General features: G+C 47.6%; 2 protein-coding genes across 2 annotated transcripts; one reads left to right on the top strand and one right to left on the bottom strand.

The window, feature by feature from the left end:
- Positions 1 to 989: 989 nt before the first annotated feature.
- Positions 990 to 2,666, bottom strand: EAH_00023720 (hypothetical protein; the record flags this gene model as incomplete). Its single annotated transcript, XM_013396809.1, has 1 exon — positions 990 to 2,666. One exon carries the CDS (start codon positions 2,664 to 2,666, stop codon positions 990 to 992), a length of 1,677 nt encoding a protein of 558 aa, XP_013252263.1.
- A 2,354-nt stretch (positions 2,667 to 5,020) lies between these two features.
- On the top strand, positions 5,021 to 9,890 carry EAH_00023710 (dihydrolipoamide branched chain transacylase, E2 subunit, putative; the record flags this gene model as incomplete). Its single annotated transcript, XM_013396808.1, has 12 exons — positions 5,021 to 5,170; positions 5,703 to 5,769; positions 5,920 to 5,978; positions 6,318 to 6,407; positions 6,662 to 6,817; positions 7,228 to 7,371; positions 7,632 to 7,736; positions 8,176 to 8,388; positions 8,545 to 8,679; positions 9,038 to 9,113; positions 9,383 to 9,587; positions 9,839 to 9,890. The coding sequence occupies 12 exons, from the start codon at positions 5,021 to 5,023 to the stop codon at positions 9,888 to 9,890; spliced, it is 1,452 nt and encodes a 483-aa protein (XP_013252262.1).
- Positions 9,891 to 10,411: the final 521 nt, after the last annotated feature.

The raw sequence follows: 10,411 nt of genomic DNA, 5'->3' as shown, positions 1-10,411 counted from the left end.
TACTGATTGCTGGCGGAAAGGTGGAGCTTCTGCCTTCCACCCAAACTACTTCAAAGAGGCGTATGCAACATTCTGATATGTTCTATTAGAAGCAACGACTTGCTTCGAAATTGGGCAGATAAGTTAAGCTCTGACGCTTCTTGAATGCAAAGTGCAATCAAACAGCGTTCGGGTGTTGAAGCTGTTAAGGGACACCTAAATTGTCATCAAAGGTATTGCGAGATCCGCCCAATTAACGTGAAGAGAGTGCTCAACAATATGAATTGGGCTCTAAAATGTTGGAAATTGCACTTTGTGGTGTGGATTCGAGACTATGGAGGTGCAGAAGAGCCGTGGGGAATGGGAACTACAGCCCTACCGAAGTAAAATAAGTTGTTGTTAATATGCAGTAGGAACTATCCACTGTGAATTAAGAGCTCACAAAATGTGAACTGAAGCAAGTGGACTATGCGTTGAGATCGGTTCAGTGTAAGTTGGTGCCTAGCGAGCGTGGGTAGAAGCCTGGTAAATCTGCGTGCACAGTGACCGCCCTTCATGTATTTAGATACGCATAGGGACCTAATGAATACGTAATTAGACAAGGAACACGAAGTACCTGCATATGTTCTATCAGAAACAAATAAAAAAATTTCAGGCCACAGCCATAGTCTCTCCTGAGGTCGCTTCCAAAGGAAAAGGAAGAGCTACGACAGGCCGTGGCCAAATCTGAACTGCGAATTTACGCTTAAACCCTCAGTGATGCAAAACAATGCAAAAAGAAAGAGCAGCCTCTCACAAAGCTCCTTAATGCAAATGCGTTGCGGCAGTCAACATCTGCTCCTCAGAAGAGTATGTAAAAGCTCGTCAACTCTCGAGGAAAGAGAATCCCCGTAGAGATACACTAGAGACCACGTTATGGACTCACTTCTGAGGTCGTAGATTAGTCTAATGTTCAGTCCAATCAAGTTATTTTACTGCGCCGCTGGTCGATTGCCGAATCAAAGAAGGCGCTAGAGGAGGAACCTGACGATAGATTCCAAATCATCAACGTTGCGTTTCAAATTTCCGCTCTTTTTCGTGTCCATAAAGTCTCTTTTGCTGCTACGTTCTTCCTCAGGGAATTTTTTATTTTTATCGGTGTAGTGCTGCACGTGAGCAAACATCTCCTCTGTAGACCATATAGAGGCTGAGGAGATCAACAAGCGCTGAATGACGTCCATAGGACTCTCACCTGCCTGCTTACTTGGAGAAAAGAAAACCTGTTGGGTATCAAACTCATTGTGTAAATAAAGTAGTCTCACGGGAGTGGTCCTACGAGGCGTTCCCCCTTTATCAAGTCCTTGAGCAGTCAAGAAGGGGAGAAATTTCTCCCTTGCCTTTGTGGCACAATCTTTTAAGATTACATTCTGGCCGGCTGCACTCCCAAGCAGTTCAACCAATTCCGGGTGCACCCTGTCCGTCATGCCTAGCGCTTTAAGGATTAACTTGGGACCCCCGAAAAATTTGAACATTTTCCCCATTTTTCCTAACATGTTGACGCCAGGTATGCTGCTGGCCTCAGGAGGCAACTCAGCTAAAACCTCCTCTGGAGATACACCCTCCAAAACCTCGTCAACTCCTTCAAGATATTCGGCCATGGTCTTTCCCTCTACACGCGCTAGGTCTATCCACTCTGCTAACGACGGTATTTGATAGCTGCTTCCCAAGCCTAGTATTGGCACTGGTGTACGTGTGGTTTGGTACAAGTCATACAGTGATTCAAGCGCACTCAGCGTTTCCGACGCTGCATCGCAAACCCCCGTCAGCAGCAACAAATTCAATTTGTAGTCCTCACATGTTTCCAAATCTGAAGGGTCCGGTCGCTTGGTCGCCTTCATTGCATCTATGTGCTTCTTGTACAGGCTCATCGGGTCAAGAGGGGGTTTTTTCTTCTTGTTAGTTGAAGGTGTATAGAACCTTGCAAAGGCTCTTCTCACAGTTGGACTCGAAAAATCCCAAGTTGCTAAGAGCTTCGTAACACTGTCATGGAACCCCATCTCATAAGGCCCCAAATCTTCTGCATACTGAGCAACTTCCTCGTGGGGGTACACATCCTCATCAACAGACTTAGGGGGTTCCTCCTGGGTCTTCATGCCTGCATCTACAGACTTGACGGGCTCCCCTTGGGACTTCAGGCCTTCTTCAACAGACATGTGCGGTTCTTCATGAGGTTTCGAATCTTCATCGCCAGCCGTAACAAGTTCCTCATGAAGACCCAGTTCTCCTTCAGCAAACTCCGTTGGTTTGTCATGGGGCTTCAAATCATCATCAGCAGACTTAACGGGTTTCTCCTGAGGCTCCAGGTGCTCATCAAGAGACTTAAGGGGTTCCTCTTCGGGCGTCGGATGTTGAGCAAGCTCGGGGGGTTGTTGGTCTGACACCGGCGCTGCGTGAGGGCTACCTCCCCGTTGTACTCGTGCTTTTGCAGCCGAGAATACTATGATGCCCAGAAGCACCACCAAGAACAACTGAACGGCAGCAGGCCTCCGTTGAGCGGGTCGACTTTTTCTTGTAATTCTGGAAGGATTCTCAAGAGCGCTCTGCTGACGCCGCTGAACTTCAGGTGGACCGTCTTGGGATATGGTGGCTTCATTTGGCATATCTCCTCCCTCCTTCGAGGAGGTCTGAGACCGTAGGCGTTCTGTCATCTCTTCTCCAAAGGTTCTGTGCCTCCTCTTCTTAACTGGTTCCAAACAAATAGATCGATGCGCTCCAGCGAGAAAAAAAAAGAAAAGAGCGGGAAGGAGACCCACGCCATCCGCTTCGTAACATCCTAAAATGCCATACTTAAAACCCCAATCACTTAAGGCTGTTTTTACTTTGCTGCCGAGGAGAATATTGCCGGCGGTGAAGACCTCGGATTCGACTTCACACGCATCGCGAAGTTGCTACCGGAAGGCGATTCGATGCATTCGTATACGTGCATTCAACTAAACTAATTCTTATTCAGATTTGTGTTATTTCCACAAGTTTTGAATAAATTGGGCAGAAAGCACTGGCAGGAAGTTTTTCGCTGCTGTGGCCAGCTGTTGCATCGACGGGTCTTGGGGCGCCCTCGAAGAAGCATCTGATCTCAGTGTTGACTTCTGAGAAATGAAACATTTAAAATTAAGAAAAATGCAAATGCAAATAGTGCCCAGTGGTTCGGCCGTCACTACAGCTGGTAGGCGCCCAGGGCAGCCGATCCCAGGGTCCGATTGCAAGCGATCCAACTAAGACGGTCTACCTTTGATCCAACTGCAGTACTTCCACGGAACAGCTCGAAATACTCATATCAATACACAAAGTAATGCAGAAAAGAGAGGCTAGATTAAAATAAGCGGCGCTCAAGCAATTGGGCACGTTTGGCAATCGCTGCTTTGCGTAACTCGTTGTTTCCATCACTTGTGTGAAGCAACCTTGATGGCAGCAACTTCTGGTGATGAGACAATATTTGCCCTCTAAAGACCGTATCACTCTTTGCCCAATTATCAGCCCGGTTTTGTTTGGTGATTAAAAAAGCAGATGCCACTAAATAAGGCGCAGAACGTAGAGGGCTCAGCACCGCTCTATCCAACGTAGATACCATAGCCGGCACTCTACACGCATTCCATTACCTAACCACACAGAACACCTAAACTAGCATTAACATAACCACACAGAACACCTAAACTAGCATTAACAGCTAATAAACCCATTTATGCTACATTTATGTCCTTCCGCCGAGCAAAAACCTCTCCCTTCACGAAGAATTCGCCCCCCGGGTGGACCTCTGTCGCTGCCAGTGTCGGTCGGCTACAGCCTACGCCATTTCCTACCAAGGCATGACCAACTTCGGACCATAGTCTCCTGGCTTGGTTTATTTCTAACTTTGCATTGTTTTTCTTATTCTCATCCTCCGGACGGCGGCTTCCGCGGGGCACTGCAGTGCTACATACCAGAGTGAAAGCCGTGGATGAGGAGGCGTATGAACCGGCACTACCAGCTCCTCTCAGATAGTTGTCTGCGGTGTCATCAGTGCGCGTACATCAGAAAGGGTCTAGTATCTACCAGGTTCTCTCTCAATAGTTGTCTGCAGTGTCATCTGTGCGCGTGCATCAAAAAGGGTTTATGATGGGTTGAATGGGGTTTGTTTTGCTGAAGTAGGAGCACCAGCGGCAACGCCTGCAGCTCTTATTACAGGCCCTACTAACCGCAGAAGATTCATCTGTGCTCAGAACCGGACGCCTGCGTGCATGAGAGTTTGTCTACTGCTTTGGGATGGAGCAGTTAACCCACATGATTCTGCTCTGTTACAGTACTCGGCGCTCCCCGGCAGTTGACAAGGACTCTCTTGCCCTTGAGATGACTAGGGGTTTGGGGTCGTAAGAGTCATATAGGCTCAATGCGTACCACAGTACCCTTAATAACGATACTTTGCTCAAGTGGAGAGGCTGAGTTGACCCTCTGCACTTGCACTGTAATTTGCAGACACGCCAACCCCACTTGATAAGCACGCCCCGTCTAATTCCCCTTCGAGTTAGATGCTCTGGCGCCAGACAACGGGGCAAGGACATTCTGAGACTCTGGAGGATATTAAAACGTAAATAAAACAAGAACAAGAACAAAGGATGCAGGTGGCCGTCGCACCTCCACTGCACTCATGTAACATGTGTAACGAACGAGGGCAGGCTACAGGGACTGCACAGACAACATGTAGAGGCCAAATGCCTATTGATTTATAAATTAAGGTATTAAAAATGCCAATAAATAAGCAAATAGAAGTGAAAGCATCTTCTAGTTGGGAAGGAGAAGGGAAGGACAACACGCGCAGGACGCAATAGCGGTCCTGTCGTATGCGAGCAAGCTCAGCAGGTGGGAGGCCCTCAGCAGGATCGCTCTAGGAGGGAATTTGCGTCTCTATATTTGTTATTTATAATATTGAATGTAAATACACTCTGTATCCTGAGGTGGATAGGGAGTTCATCGCCCCATCCGTGGCGAGTTCCGGTGTCACTCGCAGCACTGTGCATACACTCCGAGGATGGCATGCGTCGCGCGTTATATGGGCCGGGTGGCCGCTGCCACTTCATATTCTTCAAATGCTGGTGGATTGTGCACTTTTCTCGCCCCAGTGGCCGTCGCGGGAGTCCGTGTGCCCCGCCAAGGCCTATTCAAGACGCCTTCTGCTCGGGTAAGCAAAGGACCCTTTCGGCGGAGGAACTGAGATGGGAAGAAGCAAATGAGAAACCCTTGAAACGAGCTTCAACAGTCTCTGCATGAGGCAGATGCGGGCAGCAGCAGCAGCTCAAACGCGGAATACCGGACAGTGTAGCGCGTTCTGCTGCTGCTGGACATAGCTGTAAACGGCACTAATGAGCAGCATATCCTTCGATAGCTACGTGCAAAACAGACTCCTCTGACCCAACGTTCTTGGCTAGATTGATGCTGGCAAAGTAGTCCTGTGTGCGCTCGTGTGTGCATGCACACGCATTTTGGGGCGGGGGACTAGCGAAAGCGGCAATTGAGTTTCTACAAATGTAGAAGGATTATGCTTCAGCCGACAGTCTTGTCTGAATGTGTGAATGATGAATTCCAACATCTGTAACTGGAATGCACTATTGGAGCGTATTACGGGCTCTTAGGCTCCTGGTGTGTTCCCTCGCCGTTGCAGGTGTTCACTGACATTAGCTCCCATTCACAATGCTTTTATTGTTTTGCATCAGGGCATTTTCAGTATCTCTCAGCCGCGGCACGGCATTGTGTGCTTTAAGCTTGCGGATATCGGAGAAGGTGCGGCGCACGCTGTTGCGGACCAGAGGGACGCATCCCCTTCTGCTGCCTCTGCGCTGTAAAGTTCAAGTTTTGCTGTCTTTCCTGCCGTTGTTGCTGCTGGGACTCGCATGCTGCCCCACACTGCAGTTGTGGTGTTTCCTTTTGCAGGCATCGCGGCGGTGGAGTTGACGAAATGGTACAAAAAGGAAGGAGATACTATTGAGGAGGTGCGTGACGTATAATCAGATATGCGTGTGCGTGTAAATATGTATGTATATATTGCATGCATAGTATGTGTTTGGAGGGAATGAAAATGCACATCTCTGGTTCTTTTTTTCGTTGCTTCATCCATCATGTTTTAAAGTAAGAGTCATTTGCCTCTCTTTTCACTGAGCTGCTTAATAATGCATACAATATATGCATGTACTGGAGATGTATATGCATATGCATGTATGAATATAAATATTTATATGAATATTTATGCATACAAACCCAACAGCGACAATAGTAATCTCGTGCTTAGCATCTTAGCATCAGAGACAACTGATGTTATTTGTGGAACGCAGATGGAAGAAGTGTGCGAAGTGCAGTCGGATAAAGCTGCAGTTGAAATCACCAGTCGATATTCGGGAAAAATAGTGAAGTTGTACGCTCAGGTGATTCGAGTTGGAGCACAAGATGGCAGCAACAACGGCATTTAGGGGTTTTCTTTAATTGTTATTCATTTATCACTTGTATTATCGCCGGCGAGCAGCACTGAATCGCACTGCTCACGCATTGACCGACACAGCTGATAGGGGGCACCGCATTTAACCTATAGACAGACTACTTTACCCGTAAACTTGCAGAGGAGGAGGAGGAAGCGTTTGCTGATGCATGCATTTGTTCTTTTTCATTCTTCTGAATCTAGGAAGGAGATACAGTTAAAGTTGGCGGCCCCTTAGTGGACATCGACTCCCCAGATGTAGAAGACTCCCCGGCAGGCACGCAGACTTCGCCCCCTCCCCCTGCGGAGACACATGAAGAGCAGCAGCAGGCGACAGCTGCGCCTTCACCATCTGCTAAGGTAAGGAATTGAGCCCAACGCCTTTTTAAGGATGTGCGCGCTCATGCATGCGTACATTCGTAAAGCACGTCCTTCCGCACTCAATACAGCTTTTAGTTGATGTATGCTTTTTTTTTGCAACTGCTAGCGCTACAGGTTTTTGCTCCGAAGTCCGCTACGCTTACTGCGATGATTTTCCATCTATATTGAACTTGCAAATGCATTTGTGATATTTAATAATAATAGTGGATTCATTGGGGTCGGGGGAGATGCGTTAGATTTCCCCCGACCCCAATGCACTTAATCGGGTACCACGCGATGAAGAGCGTAGCGGTGTCTGTGTTTTATTTTGCTTCGGGGGTTCTTGGTATCTGTTTTCTGTAACAATACAAGTTCTTGAGATTTGTATTTTTTTGTGTGCCTGTGCACAGGGAGGAGAGGCCCTGGCGTCTCCTGCTGTGCGCCGACTAGCCAAGGAAAAAGGCGTTGATTTAGATAAGGTGAAGGGCAGCGGCGCTCGAGGGGCGATAACAAAAGAAGATATTCTCAACTATCTCTCGTCCGGGGCCTCAACTGTATGTATGGCTTATCAATGAATGCGCCAGTCACTGCACGACTGGCGTTTAAGTGCTTCCGTAGCGGTAAAGGTATATGACCATCGGTGGGACTGCCTTTAGTTTTTATTTGGAAGCACGGAGGTGTTCCGATTGTCTCATCGGCACGTCCTTCTCGTTGTTTGTCGTCCAGTCAGCAGAATACACAGCGGAGTGGGCGCAAATTCCGTTGCATGTATTTGTGTCCTCTTGTGTGGCCTGCGAGTTTCTTGTGACTGCAGGGGCCGCAGAAAACGTCAACAAAATCGCAACCCCCCAAAACACCGAAGGGGAGCAGAGAAGACCGAGAGGTTCCGTTGCAGGGCTTTTCAAAGGCCATGGTCAAAGTGAGATATTCGACCCCGGCTTCGTGTCGTTGCATATTTTTTCTGCTGCCTCTGTTCATAGCGTGTGTATGCATATATCTGTATGTGTTTACATATTGTCTTTTTGGTAGTGTTTATATACATGGGTTTGTCTATATGCATATCGAGTAGACGGAGAAACAGGTATTCAATGGAGAGCAACCTTTTGCAGTAGATCCTTCAAAATGTCAGCAGCCACCTTGTGCTTTCGATTTATGCGTATGCCGTTGGGTTGGGCGTTTTATCACATACAAGAGGGATGGAAGCAAAGGGGGGAAGCAAACCATCCTTGATTCTGTTGCGGCTGTAGATTGTGATGTAGTGCGTCTGGCGTTTCTGCTGTTTTAGTTGGTCTTGTTTTCGGCGTACAGTTCCTTGTATTTGTATTTACGCACTTGCGCCCGTTTTTGTGCTTGTTTAGTCCATGACAGAATCTCTAAAAGTACCGCATATGAATATCGGAGATGAGTATGACGTAACGCGTTTGGGTGAAGTTCGCCGCGTCTTGAACAACCAACTGGCTGCTGAAGGCATCAAGGTTTCCCTCACTGCCTTTATAATTAAGGCGATGAGCATAGCAATGGATGAATACCCCATTGTCAATTCAAAATTCAACGCGCAAACCCAGAACTCGGTGAGAAAGCAAACGATTACGCGTCTCTCTGTGAGCGAAATGCGTTGGTTTCAACTTTATTATATCAAGTTTATTATAGCGTTTCTCCTTTTCGTCGATGCTCATTCAAGACAATTTCATCACTAAAAGTGGCTATTCATGCGTCCTTCCTCTCAGTACACTGAGTTCGGCAGCCATAACGTTAGTGTCGCGATCGACTCGCCCGGCGGCCTGGTGGTTCCGTGCGTGAAGAACGTTCAAGACCTAACTCTGATTGAAATTCAGCAAGAGCTGATCCGCCTTCAGGGCCTTGTAAGCCAAGAAATGATGCTTGTGATTTCAGCACATTTGTAAATTATTGGTTGTATTCATGCATACAGCTTGAATTCGAGTAGTAAAACGCTCACTGAAGAAGAATAGGAGGGAATATTCAAGGTTTGGCCCTCCTTTGTATATTCCAGAATTGTGCGCTAATATGGCCTTCAGAGTTAAGTGACTCTCTGCCTCTTGAGTACTCTCTGAAAGCTTGAATCCTTAGTATTCATTCGTCCTTAATGAGCACCTGAACATTAAAGACACAAGAGCATTCGGTGCCGTATGCACTTGGCTGGCTTGCAGTACATAAACCCTATGATGGCTTGCGTTTCACTGTCTGTCCTGCTGTTGACAGGCAAAGGCAAATCGACTCTCTCCTTCTGATCTCACAGGGGGCACCATCGCCTTGTCCAACGTTGGCGTCATTTCAGGTGCGGCGGGTATTAGCGTATCTTGATGTGCCGTTGGGGCGGGTTGGTCTAATTTTTGGCCTTGCGCTTCGTTATGAGTATGGCTGAAGGTGTATGAAGGAGAGTTTAGGGGTCAGGGTGTAGGGTTTGGCATGGACATATTGTTGGTATTATAGCTTTTTTCTCGTTGGTTCACTGCTGTCTCGCAATAGTACGTTTGCACTGTTTTGCGCTATATTGTATTCGTGTTGGAATGCGGTGCAGTGCATTGTCTTGTGCTGTCGATTCAGGAACCTACATCCACCCGTTGCTGTTCGATGGCCAGGCAGTGATTGTGGGTGTTGGTCGCGTGCGGCAGCTGCCGCGTTTTGTGTCCTGCGATGACGCAGCAGGCGAAGGCAGCAGCGCACTGGTGGCTCGCGACATCATAAACTGCAGTTTCTCAGCGGATCACAGACACTGCGACGGAGCCACCATAACGCGCTTCAGCAAGAGGTAATAGTTTCCTTACGAACTGGTGTGAGAGGCAGTGCTGAGTGTTGAACCGTGTGTCCATGTCAACGGCTTATTTAATTCCTCCTTTTGGCTCACGACCACAGACCAGACAGGCTGGTATTTGCTGCATTGCGAGGCGATGGCTGCTGCTGTTTCTGAGGCTGCGTAGAAGACCAACAAAAGGATGAACATAATTGGTGTCTGCACTTGCTTCTTCGTCTGCCTGCTTCTTTGTGGGGGTGGTGGTGCAGCATTAAGACGCTCTTGGAGAACCCGGAGATGATGTTGCTGCACTTGAAGTAACTGCAAACCATAGCAACCTTCTACAGCGTGTTGTGCCTTTCGTGTTCTCGAGGACAAAGTTGAACCTACGTACAAAGATTTATCATACAGCTCAGTTCATGCAAACAGAGTGAGTGACAAACCCGCAAGGATAATGATGCAGTGGCTGAAGGCGAAGCAAAGCCCCCTCACCTGCAGCAACCAACCCGGTGCCACCGCCCACCGACGACATCGATACGAGTGCATGCATGCATACACGTTTTGGTGGTGAGCCCGTGTGTGCGTGATCTGCATGCATGCACGCATGCAATGCATGCATGCATGGAAGCACCCGTAACGTTTGAATCTCCAGCTTTTCGTCAGCAACGCCAACGCTGGCAGCTGTTGGGCTCTGCTTGGTGGAGCGAGCTCGCAAACTGAGAGCACCTTCCGATTAACTGTATTGAAAAATATTTATGTATGTATCAATATATAGTGTTTGTATATATATATATATATATATATATATATATATATATATATATATATATATATATATATAT

Source organism: Eimeria acervulina, genomic scaffold (genome assembly GCF_000499425.1).
Source record: "Eimeria acervulina Houghton genomic scaffold, Eah_scaff183, whole genome shotgun sequence".
NCBI classification, from domain to species: domain Eukaryota; phylum Apicomplexa; class Conoidasida; order Eucoccidiorida; family Eimeriidae; genus Eimeria; species Eimeria acervulina.
Note: the sequence above shows the minus strand (reverse complement) of the source record. Positions and strands in the feature narration are given on the sequence as shown.